The 18,818-nt window shown below is 47.7% G+C and overlaps 1 protein-coding gene and 1 long non-coding RNA gene across 2 annotated transcripts in view; one reads left to right on the plus strand and one right to left on the minus strand.

Moving 5' to 3' along the window:
- Positions 1–18,818, plus strand: part of LOC139766346 (uncharacterized) — a 46,530-nt gene that overhangs the window by 21,943 nt on the left and 5,769 nt on the right. The gene's annotated exons all lie outside the window — the stretch shown is intronic.
- Positions 10,463–18,818, minus strand: part of LOC139766345 (uncharacterized) — a 36,735-nt gene continuing 28,379 nt past the window's right edge. Inside the window, exons 7-11 of the mRNA XM_071694868.1 lie at positions 14,512–14,603; positions 13,775–14,094; positions 13,126–13,265; positions 12,411–12,632; positions 10,463–12,127 (exon numbers count right to left, since the gene is read on the minus strand). Coding sequence (XP_071550969.1) covers positions 11,135–12,127; positions 12,411–12,632; positions 13,126–13,265; positions 13,775–14,094; positions 14,512–14,603 — 1,767 coding nt within the window. The 3' untranslated portion in view covers positions 10,463–11,134. The remainder of the gene's footprint in view (positions 12,128–12,410; positions 12,633–13,125; positions 13,266–13,774; positions 14,095–14,511; positions 14,604–18,818) is intronic.

The raw sequence follows: 18,818 nt of genomic DNA on the forward strand, positions 1-18,818 counted from the left end.
TGTGATTATTATACGTGTCAATTTTCTTCTTACCCCCCTTTCCCCCGTTGCTGGATAGGAACGAATGGCCCCACGTTTGTTTACCAGTCCTTCACTGGATGCGAACCAGTCGTTAGAACAGCTTTTGTTTATCAGATCCGATACGTGTGTGTGTGTGTGTGTGTGTGTGTGGAGGGAGGCAGGCAAGCAGGCAGCAAGAGGCGAAATGATTCCCTAAACCTTTTCTTTTTTTTCTTCTTCCTTTTCGAGCCATGGCCAGTTAACTATTAACACCAGACACATGAGATTTCCTCAAGTCCTGTGTCAGCATTCGTATGAGGGAGAATGTAATCGGTCTCGCGCGGTAATATACAAACTGTTTCTCTCATCCGCCAAGTACGAGAGACTGAAAGATTTGGATAACATGAAAAGAATATATATTTTTCGTGTTCTTTTTTTTTAGATATATATTCTGATCCCTTTCGTTCTTGTGCTACCTCTGATTGAGAAGTCGTAGTGACGCGTTCGAAACGTCTGTAGGTCATACATTACGTCAGGCATTGCCTTCATATGACGTGGTCATGATGTAGGGGGGAATATCATGCTGCTATATACGACTCGATCCCATCTTTATTTCATTTTTTTTTTGACATCCCACACGCTGAAATTGTCATGCACTGATCACCTGTTGGGGATTTTGGTCTCTTTATCAACTGACCTTAAGGGCGAGAGTGACAGGTCTTATGAGGTCTTGGCAGAATACTTTTTATAAAGAATAATGACACTACTGAATTAATGTCTTTTGGTGGAGTTTTCTTTTCTCTAGTTGATGTAACTGTGTTGGGTGTATGTGTTTCATAATGATTGTGGTGTGGATGTCTGTATGTCTGTATGTCCCAGGTGTGTGTGTGTTTGTGTGTGTGTGTGTGTGTGTGTGTGTGTGTGTGTGTGTGTGTGTGTGTGTGTGTGTGTTTACTATTTATATGTTTGCGGGGAGAGAGTTCTACACTCGTGTTGTCCCGTCTCTTAACCTTGTATATATGTACCATGCCTTTACTCTCATGTGTGTTTATACACACACACACACACACACACACACACACACACACACACACAAACCTAAGCTAGGTATGGGGAGGATGAACACCTGGGATCGGCTGTGGGCTGACATTCGGGGCCGATGATTCGAACATATCAATTCTACACTCCTGAATCTGTAAATATTTGCAATGAAATCTTTATCGTCGTATTGACTGATTTTGATCTAATTCAGTGCGTCATACCAGGGATACATATGCATACAAACGGGTTATGCATATGCTAAATACAGCATGCAGACCAAGGGCATCAAGCATGACTTGAGACTATGACTTCGAGAGGGTGATCGTAATGACGGAGAGACAGCCGAGGTTACAGGAACGACCACTTCTGTATCACACGAGTGAAGTGAGACAGCAAAGCCCTCAGAGCATTTCCAATAGTGACCCATCATTTCCCCACCTCTCCTCCCCCTCATCTATGAACAATTGAAGGTATAGTGAATGATAGGATGAAGAAGCTTTTTAACCGACGGTAATTCAAGGATTGTTACAATAGTCTCAGATAGACAGACCCCGATCGAGTTGTTTTTCGAAACTGAGGTGAGCCTCAGGGAACATGGACATTTTTAAAGCTTCTTTATCATCTACTTTGGCCCGGAAGAGATAGATACCTAAGCAGCCACAGGAGCTCCCAGTAACCTCACGATCTTTGGAGTCTTTGGACAACGGTTGAAGAACTTTGGGCACGTAAACACACCACTTCAGGACCCGCGTTTCGACAGGACATTTGGCAGCTGGAGGCAAAAGGCCTGAACACGAACGCTTCTTCGAAGCGATGATCTGGGTGAGAAAAAGCGGATCATAAAGGGACACCCTCTACCTAAGCTGCTCAGGCGAAGAAGAGAAGGTATGCACGGATCGAAATGATTATTTGACACACGGTAGAAAGCCTTTTGCCCTCCGCCTCTGTCTCTGTCTGTCTTTGTCTGTCTGTCTCTCTGTCTCTCTGTCTCTGTCTCTCTCTCTCTCTCTCTCTCTCTCTCTCTCTCTCGTCCTCCTTTGCTGTCGTCCTGCTTTTTATTTCCTTTCACTTTTGCCTTCTCAGTCTCCATCTTCTACGCTTCCAATTCCGTGAACCTCCTCCTCCTCCTCCTCCTCCATCAGTGTCTCCGTCTTCCTCCTCCTCGCGCGTGAGTCTGGGACGCAGCAGGAGGCGGCGACGGGGCCTGGTAATAACAGGTTCACCAGTACTTGTGGCCGGGGGCGACACGCGTGGATGAAGGGCAATACATTACACGGGTCAACACGAGATGATCCGCGTACCTCGGGGGGGGGGGGGGGGGGGGGGTGAGGAGGGAGGGAGGGAGGGGAGTGTACCGAGGGGAGGAGGGAAGGGGTGTGTAGCCCGTGTATGTTAGGGGGAGGGGAGTGGTTCGTGTACCTCGGGGGAGGAGGGTGGTCCGTGTACCTGGGGGGAGGAGGATGGTCCGTGTACCTGGGGGGAGGAGGATGGTCCGTGTACCTGGGGGGAGGAGGATGGTCCGTGTACCTGGGGGGAGGAGGATGGTCCGTGTACCTAGGGAGAGGAGGGTGGTCCGTGTACCTGGGGAGAGGAGGATGGTCCGTGTACCTAGGGAGAGGAGGGTGGTCCGTGTACCTGGGGAGAGGGGGGGGGGGGAAGTCATCACCCCCAAGCTCGATCCACGATTTGTATTTCTTGGGGGGTATTATCTTTGAGGGTGGTCCGTGTATCTCAGGGGATGATCCGCGTGTCTGGAGACTTGTCTACGGGGTTGATCCACATGCCTGGGGATAATCTACGGGGTGATCCACATACCCGGGGTAATCTCTGAGGGTGATCCACATGCCTGGGATAATCTCTGGGGGTGATCCACATACCTTGGGTAATCTTTGAGGGTGATCCACACACTTGGGATAATCTCTGGGGGTGATCCACATGCCTGGGATAATCTCTGGGGGGTGATCCATACCCCCAGAGGGAAATCTTGGAGAGGCTGGTCCGTATCGCTTGGTGATACAGGGTTGGAGGAGTGGGGTTCATTTTGAGGGTAATCTTGGAGACTAATAGGGAGGTTTAGCCCACGAGATGGATCACATCGGTCATCCCTGCACACACAGACCTACACACACACACGCACACACACATACCAGGGCCCCTTCCACGCCCTCAGCACGCCAGGGGGGCCTTTCCACGCCTCCCCCCCCCCCACACACACACGCCCTGAGGCCATCCACGCCAGCGGGCTGCTCAGCAAGATCTGTGTATGTGGACGCCCTTCGAGCACGCTAAGTTGGCTGGCCTCTCCGTATCGTCATCTTGCCTCACCTCCTCCTCCTCCTCCCAAACCACCCAATGTCCTCACTCATGCAGGCCCTCCCACGCTGTCATACTCCCACGCCCACGCACTCCCGCGCCCACGCAGACCACCACTCTCCCACACACTGCAACCAACCCCCTGTATTGCCCTCACGTACCCACATAACACACCGAAGACATAGCTTTGTTATAACACACCCGCAATTTAACATACACATCCATAGCGTCACTCCCATACATGACGAACACGCCCACGACCACATCCTTCCATGCAGTCATGCTAACCCACGCCCACTGCCTCCCATGCAAGCACTCATTTCACTGCCGGTGTTTGCATATCATGCGTTACTCATTTACGACGACTACATCCAACCTCATGATTGCACTGCATGACCAGCAAGGCACTTCAGTGTCCTCTTCGTTTCACTGTAGGCTACAGTTCCTCTCACTGTAGGCTACATTCCCCAGCCCTCTAGGACGCGACGATCAGGCTAATGAAGTCTACTGAAATGAGGTGAATGGAAAGTTTGATGTTCTACGTATGTTAGATGCAGCAGATGTTTAGGGTAGACAAGGATGATTATAGATACTGTTAGCACAGGGTGTTGAGTCTGACGGAGCTTAGGTGTAGAGTAGATTTGAACGTCGGGTTGAGAAACTCTGTATCGGATGGAGAGTCAGCAGAGTTTCGGTATAAACTCGATTTCAAGATCAGAACTTTGGGTGTGGAACCGATTTCAAGATCGGTTTTGGGAGATCTCGGATCGGGTGTCGTGTCAGATCTTGGGTGGAGATCCGATTACAAGATCGTCCATGGGAGACATAGGATCGGGATTGAGACGAACGATCTAACACCACATACATAAGATGTCGGCTGGGATGTAGTTAGTACCGCCGAGGAACAAAGAGGGAGACAGATTACCCCCTAGTCGAAGTGTAGACAACAAAATGAATACCTCGAGAGATTGGACCAGTAATTACCATATTCGTCATCATGTCGCAGTTATTCCTTCATGCGATCTCTCCTGGAAACTCCCTCAAGGTCTCAGGAACAAATCGTGAGAGGAAGAAATAAGGGAACCATTGCTCTCTTTGACCTAAGGATGTCATGGGACACCAGTAATTCATACCTTCGTCAGGAGAGAATGTATGACAAGGTGCATGGTATGGATCCTCTATTATCTTATCTTTGACCCTACGTCATGATGGTTGATGAAGAGATCACGATTTATAATGTCCTTCCTGGACTTCCAGCCCTCCATAGGTACTTCATTTTAAGCATTCTGTTGCCCCGTGACTCTCTCTCTGGTGTGTTACTGTAGTGGGGTGTAGTAGGGTTATGTACGCTCCTTACTGATACTGCAGTGCCCAAGGCCTTTGTTCTGTCACCCATTTACTTTAATGTACTCCGACACCCACACACACCTACACAGACACTGTCAGTTTATCCTCCACGTATCCTCAACTTCTGTTCGTGTGACGAAGGTATTCGTTTGTCATACTATTCGAGTCCTTCTTGGTTATTAATCGTTCAATGTCCTACGTCCGCTCAGGACTTCCGCTGGCCTCTCCTCTTTTGCATATAAGACGCGTCCACACGAACCACCATCATACGTCCCTAGCTCCACCTGGTTTAACTCCGGCCTTCAGCCATGGCGTCATCTGCTGAAATTCCAGGCTTCAGGAGGTTTTTAACTCCGGCCTTCAGCCATGGCGTCATCTGCTGTAATTCCAGCCTTCAGGAGGTTCATCATTCCCCCCAAAGTCCCCTTCATCTTTTCCATATTGAGTCATTTCTCTTCGTAACTGTAATCGTAATATCTGGCCTGTCCTTCACCAGCCACTCATCTGTTCATCTGCCATATGGTCAACGTGGCGATACCATCTACGGAAATTATCTAAGCTATTCTTGGTGACTCTGATCTTAAATGGAGGGTACAGAGGAGGCTGGCTGAGTAGAGGCTGGGGAGTAAGGTAAGGGCTGGGGAGTAGGGAGTAAGGTCAGGGCTGGGGAGTAGGGAGTAAGGTCAGGGCTGGGGAGTAGGGAGTAAGGTCAGGGTGGGGAGTAGGGACTAAGGTAAGGGTTGGAGAGTAGGGAGTAAGATAAGAGCTGGGGTGTAGGGAGTAAGGTCAGGGCTGGGGAGTAGGGAGTAAGGTAAGAGCTGGGGAGTAGGGAGTAAGGTCAGGGCTAGGGAGTAGGGAGTAAAGTCAGGGCTAGGGAGTAGGGAGTAAAGTCAGGGCTGGGGAGAAAAAAAAGTACGAGTTTGGGGAATAGACTCGAACTTAGTTCACTGTATCCGAGGCTACAGGGAGAGAGTTGAATTCAGTGCCTAAAGCAGCATGGAAAGGGATGGAATATCGGATCCACACACACATACACACACACACACACACACACACACACACACACACACACACACACTGTCATTAAAAATCTTATTTTTTTTCATTCTTATTCTTTTACTTCCTCTTTCGCTCTTGCATATGAACGCGATCTTTCCCCCTCCCTCCCCACTTCCCTTCTTTTATGCTTCTTGTCCCTCCCCCACCTAGTGAAATATCCCCCCACCACCTCCCCCCTCGCTCCTGCGTTCACTGTACATTTAACTTCTGATCTCGAAAATGAAGGCCACATACACGTTCATCTGGTAAGAATGGCAACACTGTCAAGTGCACGGGGCGGAGCAAAACCTCTTGTTTTGGTCACAGTGTATGTGACGGTACGATTCTTATGCACGGTGGTACGAGCCTTGGTGAGGAGGACGGTACGCCCCCTTAAAGCACGACGGTACGATCCTTTGAGGACGACGGTACGATCCTTTGAGGACGACGGTACGATCCTTTGAGGACGACGGTACGATCCTTGTCGCACGATGGTACGATCGTTGTGCGCAACGGTACGCTTCTTGAGTACGACGGTACGATTCGTGAGAACGACGGTACGATCCTTGAGTACGATGGTACGATCCTTGAGTACGGCGGTACGACCCTTGGCCTAACACCTTAAGGATAAGGATTAGGGTATTGTGCGCCTATGGAGGCAGACCTCCATTATGGTTGGAGGTGATCTTGGAGGGGTCTTCAGAGAGAGAGAGAGAGAGAGAGAGAGAGAGAGAGAGAGAGAGAGAGAGAGAGAGAGAGTCGAAGTTTTTCCCTAATCCGAGCATCTTATTTGGAGGCCGATATGATGAGCTTGTTTTGGAGGCGTCTTGAGCAACCTCCAACGGAGGGGAAAAGATCTTAGGAGAGCTTTGTAGTGTTCCTTACTCAGGTACTTGATGTGTGAGGCTGGAGGATGATGAAGAGGCCCATGAGTTAGAAAGATGAGGAGGGGGGAGTGATGATGATGAGGAGGCTAATGAGGTGGGGTTAGGAGTTGGGGTGAATATGGGGGAGTGAGATGGGACGTTGCCATGAGATGGGGGGGGGGGGGCGTAATCATTCGTGGTCCTGAAGTGGGGAGATGAGGTTATAAGATTTTTGGGGTGATATAAAGGGGGGGGGGGAGTTACTGCTGTGAAGTTGTGGTGGTGAGGATCAAAAAGATGTGGTGTGGTGAGGTCAGGAGGTGGACCAGTGATGTGGAAGGATGGAGGGATGTGGCATTGAGGAAGAGTAGGAGTGATAGAGTGGATAGATAGGGTACATATTGATGAGGGGATGGGTCGGTCTGCTCTGACGATGGGTTATGATGGGGGAACAATGAGGTTACACCAGGTGGAAAATGGGAGATGGTATAGAGTGAAAAGAGGCTGTTGGATAAAGTGGAAGGGATGGGGCGCCATACAGTATGGAGTAATTGTCCATGCCTTCTTGTATGACACTGAAAAAAAGACGTTTGTTAAAAAAAAAAGATTGATTTGAAAACCCAAAATTTTCACAGTTCGAGCCGAAAGTTCGTAAAGGACTTGACCAAAGCCAGCCAGACTGTCCGTTCTGTGCAGAAGTGATCCAGTTTCACAGACACAGAGGCAGAGAACCCTCCTGCAGACAAAGGAGGGAGTCAGCCATGGAAACACACAGGCAGAACTGTCGAGCCGAAGGTGACCTGAAGTGACACCAGAAGAGACGGTGGAATACAGAGACAAGGCAGTTCTACAGACAGATAGACAGACACCTCCAGCCCCACAGTTGCCAGCTGGGGGCCCCCCCTCTTCCTTCCCTCCCTCCTCTCCCCCCTCGACGTATAGAGATTAACAAGTGAGGAGGAGGGAGGGAGGAGGAGGAGGAGGAGGAGGAAGGAGCGGGCGTCGGGTGATAACTCGACCCAGTAGACACGTTCGTATTGATATTTCATAAACTTACCACTGCTGAAGCCAGGCTAGTGGTGGTGGTGGTGCCCGCCGCCACCCTCCTCCTAGCCCTCCTCCTCCTCCTCCTCCTCTTCTTCCTCCTCCTCCAAGCCGAAACTTCGCTTCACTTGCGCTCCACGTACAGCCACACGGCCCGGTTTACTAATCGTTCTTGAATCGCTGGTGGAGAGTTATCGGAGGCTGTGTGGGAGAGAGAGGGAGAGAGAGAGAGGGAGATAACACAGGGTGGGGAAAAGATGGATCCGTTCCGTGTCGCAACCCAAGCTTTGGCCGGAACTCGTCCCGAACCTCGTGGTTTTCTCTTACACTAAACCTGCCGACAGCACGAGTCTCTGACCTCCCCCCCACCACACACACACACAGACACACACACACACGCACACACATACCATTGACCTCCACACACACACACTCAGATCTCTGGACTGGACCTCCATACACATTCGACCCTGTGACCCTCTGGCTTCCACGCAAAAACCCACACCTAAAAGCCAGGCTTCCACACACACGTCCACACATGAACCAACCAGGGACCGACCTGCACACCACACGTCAGAGACAGAGCTTTCACACACCCGTCGTCCACACGTCAGAGACCAACCTTTCACACACACACGTCGTTCACACGTCATAGACCGACCTTTCACACACGCGTCGTCCACACGTCAGAGACAGACCTTTCGCACACACGTCGTCCACACGTCAGAGACTAACCTTTCACACGCGCGTCGTCCACACGTCAGAGACCAACCTTTCACACACGTCGTCCACACGTCAGGGACCAACCTTTCGCACACACACGTCGTCCACACGTCAGACACCAGTCTTAACACACGTCCACACGTCCGAGAGCAGCCTCCTCAACCGTACAGGAGCCACTGATGTACGTCCTATTCCTAGCAGCTCCTCCTCCTCCTCCTCCTGCACCTCCATTACAGGTATGGTAACCTCGAAGTATCCCTCGAAGTCCACGTGAATAGACAGGTATACATACTGTATGATACATGCTGTATGATATATACTGTATGATACGTGCTGTATGATACGTACTGTATGTAGTCTATATACATACCGATGTTGTGAAGAACAGTGTATGTTCATGACCTACAGTGAGTTGGGAGTGTGATGTATTTTAAGTGGGACGAGTGTAAATGAAGAACATGTATGGTGCATGTCAATAATGTTTATGGTGGTTCAACGTTAGGTGCGTCTAACGGTGCCTATTTATAATGACCTGTTTTGTACTGCATTGGGGAGAGAGAGAGAGAGAGAGAGAGAGAGAGAGAGAGAGAGAGAGAGAGAGAGAGAGAGAGAGAGAGAGTTCTACACTCGTAGGAAGCCCCATCTCTTGATGATGGTGAGTGTTATTGTAGTGTTATTGTAGTTCCCGTTCACTATTGCGTATGGTGACTACTGAGTGCTCGTAATAGTGATGTCATCGTCTGTGGTGAATGGTGAGGGCGTGGTATAGTGACTGTTGATGGTGGTTCGTCGACCCGTGACGTGGCAACGTGTTTGATACAAGTTCGACACGTGTATGGTGACGTGTTAAGGACAGTGTTTCGTGACGTAACAAATTGCATGGTTACTTGTTAAGAATGATGTGAATGGGTATGTGTGATATACTGTGAGGACGATGAAACAGCTGGAAGTGGAGCGTATATCCAATATACTGACGTGTTCTTGTATGTGTTCGTGTGTATATTTGTGTATACTAGAGCCTTAACCCCTTGAGCTGGACGACACGACCTGGTCTTTCACTCGACCCCAAAAGGTTCAGGTCAAAGGTCACGCCCCATCACACCCACGGGTCGTACGTAAAGGGTCAGCATTAGAAGCAAGTATAGAACGTGTATATAGATAAACGAATGAGAAACCTCAAACTACCATTCATAACAATGGAACCACCACATATGAGCCTCTTTGAGTGAGTTGCCTACTGTATTCACTGTATCATCTGTAATATAGTTGTACTTATGCAACACTTTCTCTCAAACCTACATACACACACTTCAATGTCCTCTACCCCCCCCCCCCCCCCCACACACACACACACAAAACGGTAACTATCATGAACCCCTTAACAAGCAATTCAGTGATCCACACAACAAGAATTATTCTTATTTTCCATCTATGTATCCTTCACAACCTCACGTTAGTGCGTTGTTCCTACAAGATCACTTAAGGAGTTTCGTCTTTACCACTAGGGTTATTACTGTCATCACTCAGGCACATAGCGCTTGCTCCACTACCCCCAAGCTCGTTCCAGTTTCCATTAGAGGTCCAGGAATCTTTCCAGGCACAAGCGAAACAAGAAACAGGACACGCTCACACGTCACCGACGGCTCTATCACCGTGTGTTATGCTCAAACTCCAGACATGAGCGGAATGAAATGAAGAAACATGAAGGAAAAATGGCCAGGATGTTTGAAATGATCGTAAACATAAGACGTGTTCGAAGCGGTTCGAAGAATATAAGCGAAGCGTCTCGAACAGGCTTCGTGGGATTTGGTTTTGATTTGGCGCCCTTGATGTCGTGTTCTTTTTTTTCTGGGTATAATTTCAGGGGCATCAAGAGGGCCAGTGTTGGAATAGAGTAGTTTTATAAGAATGATGAAGGAATGAATCACCTCAAAGACGCAAGCGACATAAGGCAACTGGACCCCCAACTAGCTCATACGAAAAGCGATTTCTTTTTAGACTGAAGAAAATGGGAAGGCAATATCCAAAAACTGAACTCCTATTCGAATTTTCACTATAAGGAAAGGATGAAGTAAACTCGGATGCAGGAATCATACCGTTCAGTCATATAATTTCAATGATCGTCGTGTACATATATATATGCAAATAAATTTACCCCTTTAAGGGCATGCAACTTAAACTATTACGAATAAATATTCTATTGAAAGACTATGTTATCAATGACAGGATGAAGCTTGACGCAGATGTAGCCCAAAATCATTCTGATATGCAAATGCGACCTCTCTCGATGTAATGACTTAATTACCTACGTATTATAGACTGAAGGACATCACTTATTTTATGTATAACAGATGGGAAGGAATATACTATAACTCCAAATAACGTCACAGTTGACTCAACAGAAGTTAAAGTATGGCACTCGGTGAACAAAGTCGTCCTTATTTAGCACCAAGGAAAAAAAAAAAAGGTATTAAAGACAGTCTTGTGGGAGTGACACGTTTTCCTTTTACGAGTGAACAGGGACAAGTGAATCGGTATATAACCAGCGATGGAAATCCGCCAAAATGTGAAATTGAATTCATGACATAATTAATACGAAAGAATAGCTACAGTTTTTGGTCAACCTTACTACCATCTACTACATTACATTCTTTAAGTACCTTGTGAGTATATTGAGTCTCAGCCTCGACTCGAAACTTCTTTAGTAACTTGAGACTAAGAATTTCCTCAGTGAGTGGAGTATGAAGCGAGTCACTCACTGCTCACTGCAGAGTGAGGGAGTATATGATCTCACCGGCGCCTTCCTCGTCACCCTGACGTTTCATGTGGGCTCCTGAAGGATCCACTTCTTCGTCTACGAAGTCCAGTGGTTCCTCTTGCTGAAGGATACTCGCTGCCTCCGGCTCTTGGCTGGTTCCAGCGTGCTGCACCCTCCTCGAAGTCTTGAATGCTTTCGTCTGAAGCATCTGCGAATCATGAGGCACTGAAGACTGTGTCAGAATCGCTTGAGTAACTCGACCCTGAGGCGTTACGACTTCTCTACCAACTGGAGTTTGGTTGAGAACCTCTTGACTTACTGGATGTTGAGGGAGAAGCTCTTGCGTAACCGTTGCAGGTTGATTCAGTACTTCCTGAGTGATGTGAGGTTGACCCAGCACTTCATGAGTAACGGGTGCCTGAGTCAGAACTTCTTCGGTGACTGGAGTCTGGCCTGGGACATCTTGGGTGACTGGAGTCTGAGTTAGAACCTCTTGAGTGATGGTAGGACGACCCAGAACCTCTTGGGAGATGGAAGGTCGACCCAAAACCTCTTGAGCGATGGGAGGTCGACCCAGAACCTCTTGAGCGATGGGAGGTCGACCCAGAACCTCTTGGGTTACTGTCTGAGACAAAACCTCCTGAGGAGCTGAAGGCTGATTCAGTACCTCATGACCTTGATGAGCGATGTCCTCGCTTTGCGTCAACACTTCCGCTGCTTCGGCGACGACCTGCAAAGGATTGAAGACCTGCGCTGCGTGAAGGACCTGGTGATGCTGGTGAGGTTGAGGACACAGCACCACTGTGTTCTGATGATGCTGGGCTGCAACGCCCGACTCTTCTGAGAGGATCGTGGCATTCGTCACGACCTGTGTGTCCAAGCTGATGACTTGATCTGCCTGGACGATGACGGCGCCGTCAGTTGGGTCTTTGGCTATTTGCGTCTGGACTTGAGAGCCCCCCGCTACCATATGTTGATCTTGTGGTGAGATTTGAAGCTGAGGAAGGAGGAATATGGCGCGTCAGTACAACTCGCAGGAAAAATGAGGTGTTATGTTGAAATCACAGAAATAATAAGAGTCCAGTGACGCGCCTGATCGAAGCTATATTAAGGGCCTCTTCTTCAACAGGGAGAGACAGAGGATTTGGATATAACTTTGATCACGAATGTTCAGGGACTTTAAGCATGTCACAGGACTTTCGTCAGCGACTGTGTGTAAACGTATATGCTGATTTTTTTTTTTTTTTGCACAAGACACTCGTCAAAGACTGTACTATCACCTGTTGGCCAGGTTGGTGGAGATGGTGTTGGTGATGGGGCTTTGGTTGGACGGCAGCGATGGAGACGCAGTCGGCCGAGGAGGAGGCGAGGCCAAGGCTGGGCAAGAGGGCCGCCACGTCTCCTGGATGTTCGCCCATCTTCTCCGGCAGGATGAGGATGACCTGGCGTGTCCCGTCGTCCTCACCACCGTCGCCCGTAGTGCTCTCGGGTATGTGCTGTATCTGAGGGCAGGAGGCTTGCAGTCATGCGTCGGTCATAATTAGGTGGCAGCATGTCATATGTTGACAGTATTCCAAGTGGTGGGAGCATCCGAAGTTGTGACAGCATTTCAGGTTGTGAAAGTGTACCCCCCAGCCTCCACCCCCACCTTAAGTTGTGAGTTGTGAAAGCTCCTTAAGTTGTGATGGGGACACGACCACAAAGTCAGGCCCTGTGCCACGTTATAATTGATAGCACAGTGAAGGAAGTGAAGGTATGAAAGCAGAAACGAGGACCCCTCTGAAGACCTCCTGTGAGGTTTATGAGGATGGAAATACTCACAAGTACAGAAGCTTTCATGAGTGGAGGCTGTTGTGAGGGAGATGGATCCCATAGGTGAGGCAAACTGGAATTGTGGTGTCCAAAACAAAGAACTTCAAAACGAAAACGAATTCAGAATGGAAAACGGAGAGAAATTTAGGAGGGTAGACCTCTTCCGATGCTTCGAACACTTACCACTATCCTCAGTGGGTGGGGCGTCCCTCCCTGGGCGTGGCCAGGCTTCAGGAGGGAGTGTCCAGCGCGCAGGTAGGACCTAGACGAACCTCGACCTCCAGTACTGGAGCCAAACTCCTGCCCGTGGACAGCTCTGCCGCCTGGAAGGAGAAAAGACAAGATTAAGATAAGGTCGTCCTAATTAGATGGATAATCCTTTTAAATGTAATCATGCTGTACAAAAGATTAATTTCCATGAACGTTTAGTTCAGTTTGTTGTATACGAAGACAATCATTGATAAAATGAGTCTTTTTTAGAAAAGGTTACAACAGGTAGTTTGGTTAGGTTACAGATGAGTGGAATATTTGATATTGGATTTGGAAGTTCCTTACTTAACAGGATGGTGGCATACGTCATTAAGTTATATCTTTCATTAACTTGAAGATATTTTAGTCGTCTACCTTGATATTTCGTCATTAACTTAAAGATATTTCGTCGTGAACTTAAAGATATTAAGTCATTTGCCTAAATATTTCGTCATAGACTTAAAGATATTTCTTTTTTAAACGTAACATAGCTGACACAACAGAGCTACGAGTACACAAGCACACACACACACACACACACACACACACACACACACACACACACACACACACACACTCTTACCTGCGACAGGAGGGAGGTTCCTGGAAGACCTTTCCTTCCTCTCGTCCTCTTCTTCTTCTTCTTCCCCCCCAAGCACCTCTCCGTGTCTCCCTCCTCCTCCTTCGTCGTCGTCTTCCTCCTCCTCCTGACCCTCCTCCACCTCCCTGGCCTTCCTACACGCTCCCCTGGGGGAGTTCGGACCCCTGTTGTCAGTCACGTAGTCTCCGATGTCCAGCGTTCGTTTGATCTGCGAGAGGACGTCCTCCTCGCCTTCTTCAGTGTCCTCGCTCGCCAGGTCGTCGGGATCTTCCCTCTTGCTGCCGTGGGGTTCGCACGCCCTTCTGGGGGGGGATGTCCTCGAGTTAGAGGGAAGGTCGATTACAGTAATTTCTGTATCATTACATCATTTACCTCACTTATCACATCTATGATTAAATACAGTTATATATATATATATATATATATATATATATATATATATATATATATATATATATATATATATATAAAACCTCAGAATCCCACATCTAGGGGCTCCTGCAGCTTCGGGGCTGCGCTACATTCAGCAGCAGGGAGAGGTTGGTCTCCTTTGAAGCTACAAGTGCCTTCACAAGAGGCGGAACACTGTCCTCTCTCTCATTCGTCAACACACGCCGTCACAGCGGTATAACCTCTCTCTCTCTCTCTCTCTCTCTCTCTCTCTCTCTCTCTCTCTCTCTCTCTCTCTCTCTCTCGGGGGTTAGTCGTCCTGGTCGTACCTTTGTCGTTTCTTGTGGACGAAGGGGATCGGGGTCGTGGTGACTGTGGAATCTTCCTCTGGCCTGTAGTAGCTGCGTATGTGTGACGTCACCTGTAGGGGGTGAGAGAGAGAGGGGAGGTTAGTGTGTGGGGGGGGTCATTTAAAGAGTGACGTCACAGTAAACAAAGAGAGAGAGGTGAGATCAGACGGGGGTTGCCCACTAAACTGGATAGGAGATTTTTGGCTTCAGTTACTAACTGGTTCATATATTTGTACTATATTTTGCAGTTGTGATCCACTTATTTTTGAAATGTAATTCTTAAAAAAATGATTATATTAAATATGACCGAAATCAACTTAACACTACCACAAAAAAACAAACTTGCAGGTTAATTGAGATAATTATATTGATCAAACCTCAGGTAAACTACATTTTATATTGTATATATATATATATATATATATATATATATATATATATATATATATATATATATTCTCTAGTGACCTGAAACCACAGCTGTTAATGACCATCATCCTATTAACTTCTAATTAACCCAGGTTCTATTATGAGGGTGACCTGAAATAGATCAGTTGGATGGTTATTAAATGGCTTTTCAGTCCGATCGACTACCAGTGTCATTTAAGGCAGTCGACGTCGAGTTATATAACCGGAGATCGATTACCAGTGGATACCTTCCTGGCGCTACCTCGCTGACGCGGGAAACGGCGATCAAGTATTATAGTATAGTAATGGTGTGTGTATATATATATATATATATATATATATATATATATATATATATATATATATATATATATATATATATATATATTCTTATGAGTCCACGGGGAAAATGAAACACGAAAAGTTCCCAAGTGCACTTTCGTGTAATAATCACATCATCAGGGGAGACACAAGAGAGAAATATAACAGTCAGTTGATATACATCGAAGAGACGAAGCTAGGACGCCATTTGGTAAACATGTGATGATGTGATTATTACACGAAAGTGCACTTGGGAACTTTTCGTGTTTCATTTTCCCCGTGGACTCATAGGAATATCTCGATCACGCGCAAAATTGTGATCCTTTCCAATATATATATATATATATATATGTATATACATATGCCCTTGGCATAAAATAAATGGCCGATGAAAACTTCTTTACGAATCTTATTGATAAATACAAGCCCCGAGATTGTGCATTACGCCAGGCAGCGCAGGCGGGCTGGACGCTGCCCTACACACTGGGGAAACTATCGTACAGAACACCCAATGAAATCTTATAACACTTCAGTCTCCGTAATCACCGCTCTGTGAGACATACTGTACACCCGTGTGTATCCGTGCGCGTACAACACGCACGTACGAAGGAAGAACATCTGTCTACCACGAACACGGCCGCCAGGGGAGGAGAATGCTTAGTCTCCTACTCCTCCTCCTCCTCCCCTCAGAGGAGCGAAGGCAATAGGTGAATTAAGGGCGTACATAGACGCTATTCCTCTCTCTCTTTATAAACATACATACACCCCAGAGGTTCACCGTGAGTGTCGCGTGAGTGGCGTGTGAGTGACGAGTGCCTCACACATAAGCCTCTGAAGGTGTGTGTGTGTGTGTGTGTGTGTGTGTGTGTATGTGTGTGTGTGTGTGTGTGTGTGTGTGTGTGTGTATGTGTGTGTGTGTGTGTGTGTGTGTGTGTGTGAAGTGGTGGAGCGTTGCCTTCGTCGGCGCCTGGTGGACAGAAAACGGAACTCCTCTCTCTCTCTCTCTCTCTCTCTCTCTCTCTCTCTCTCTCTCTCTCTCTCTCTCTCTCTCTCTCTCTCTCTCTCTCTCTCCCCGAAGATCGTCACCGAAGAATTAATCTGATTATCTTTGAATTTCTTTAATCGACGACGGGGTTGTAATCAATTACTCCACTTGATCAGTTGTCATCAATAATCATCTTTTCTTCACCGGTTGTAATTAGTTCAACTTTTCTCAACCAGTTGTTAATCAACAACCCCACACATTTCTGGATGAGTTGTAACCAATGATTTCGCTCTAGAGTACAGTGAGCATATAACTTTGTTATACACGTAATGAATGACCACAACTTTATCAAAAGAGGAGGAGGGGTGAGGGTGTGGGGGACGAATTATACCACATTCGTCACAATATAATACACAGCTAAGATATATATATATATATACATATATATATATATATATATATATATATATATATATATATATATATATATATATATATATATATAATATATATATATATATTCATTTTTTTCATGAGTCCAGACCAACTTACCTTTTACAATGGTCGTAAGTCAGTGTCGTAAACTTACCTTTTAACAATTTAAGGCTGAGGTCGTAAGTCAGTGTCGTAAAGATGGCGTTTATGCGTTCCTACTTCTAAACAGAGGGCGTGTACTCAAGGACGAAAGCATGCGTCATGGGTTGTAATCATTCATCATAGTGACGCATGCGTGTTGCGATGCACGTTGCCCCCCCCCTCATCACCTGATCATTCAGCCCTGATGTGGCCCTTAGCTTCCCCTTGGACTCCTGCGTCACCACCCTTAGGTTTTTTATGCGTCACCACCCCTAGTTTTTTTGCGTCACCATCCCTAGGGTTTTTCTGCGTCACCACCCCTAGGGTTTTTCTGCGTCACCACCCCTAGGGTTTTTCTGCGTCACCACTCCTAGGTTTTCTCCAAATTAACCCACCCCTTAACGAGCAGTTAAGGTCTATGGGGCACCACTCACACGGACCCATAAGAAGCCACCTTTTGGTTAATTGATACGGTCGTTAACGCTGTGCCTAAGTCTTTGCCGATCACCAACAACCAGGGCCAACTACGCCTTACTTTATGTAGGATCCAGGGTTCGGTACCCCTCCCTCTTCACTGTCCCTCAGGGCATTAGCCAGGACCCGGAAGATGGATAAGGGCTTGTTGGGCAGTCACCACCTCAAAGCCACATAGCACAAGCTATGGACCACTACCATCATCACCTCAGAGCCACATAGCACTTGCTATGGACCACTACCATCATCACCTCAGAGCCACATAGCACTTGCTAAGGACCACTACCATCGTCACCTCAGAGCCACATAGCACTTGCTATGGACACCTACCAATCAACTCAGAGCCACATAGCACTTAGCATTCTGTAGCACACCGAGGCCAAAGTGGTCCTCGTCCAAACCATGAGACTAATATTAATTTAATTGGTCAGTTAGTACACTCAGCTGACACCGAAGGAAGATTCTCTCTCTCTCTCTCTCTCTCTCTCTCTCTCTCTCTCTCTCTCTCTCTCTCTCTCTCTCTCTCATCTATCCCACTTCCAGAGAGAGAGAGAGAGAGAGAGAGAGAGAGAGAGAGAGAGAGAGAGAGTTTGGCATATTTAGTTGTGACTTGACTGGAACGACTTAGGTCAGTCAATGGTCTTCAAGTTGACCTCCTGCTCCTCCTCCTCCTCCTCTTCTTGGCGAGTCTGCTGTGGTCAGAAACGAAGGGCCAGGGGTCTGACCACGCATAATTTCATACCATTTTCCCTCAGTGAGTCTGGTTAATAAGTGCGACACTTGATCACGACGGTACGACGCTTGATCACGACGGTACGACACTTGATCACGACGGTACGACACTTGATCACGACGGTACGACGCTTGATCACGACAGTACGACGCTTGATCACGACGGTACGACACTTGATCACGACGGTACGACACTTGATCACGACGGTACGACACTTGATCACGACGGTACGACGCTTGATCACGACGGTACGACACTTGATCACGACGGTACGACACTTGATCACGACGGTACGACACTTGATCGCGACGGTACGACGCTTGATCGCGACGGTACGACACTTGATCGCGACGGTACGACACTTGATCACGACGGTACGACACTTGATCACGACGGTGCGACGCTTGATCACGACAGTACGACACTTGATCGCGACGGTACGACACTTGATCACGACGGTACGACACTTGATCACGACGGTACGACACTTGATCGCGACGGTACGACACTTGATAACGACGGTGCGACGCTTGATCACGACGGTACGACACTTGATAACGACGGTACGACGCTTGATCACGACGGTACGACACTTGATCACGACGGTACGACACTTGATCGCGACGGTACGACACTTGATAACGACGGTGCGACGCTTGATCACGACGGTACGACACTTGATAACGACGGTACGACGCTTGATCACGACGGTACGATACTTGATCGCGACGGTACGACACTTGATCACGACGGTACGACACTTGATCGCGACGGTACGACACTTGATCA

Source organism: Panulirus ornatus, chromosome 57 (genome assembly GCF_036320965.1).
Source record: "Panulirus ornatus isolate Po-2019 chromosome 57, ASM3632096v1, whole genome shotgun sequence".
NCBI classification, from domain to species: Eukaryota; Metazoa; Arthropoda; class Malacostraca; order Decapoda; family Palinuridae; genus Panulirus; species Panulirus ornatus.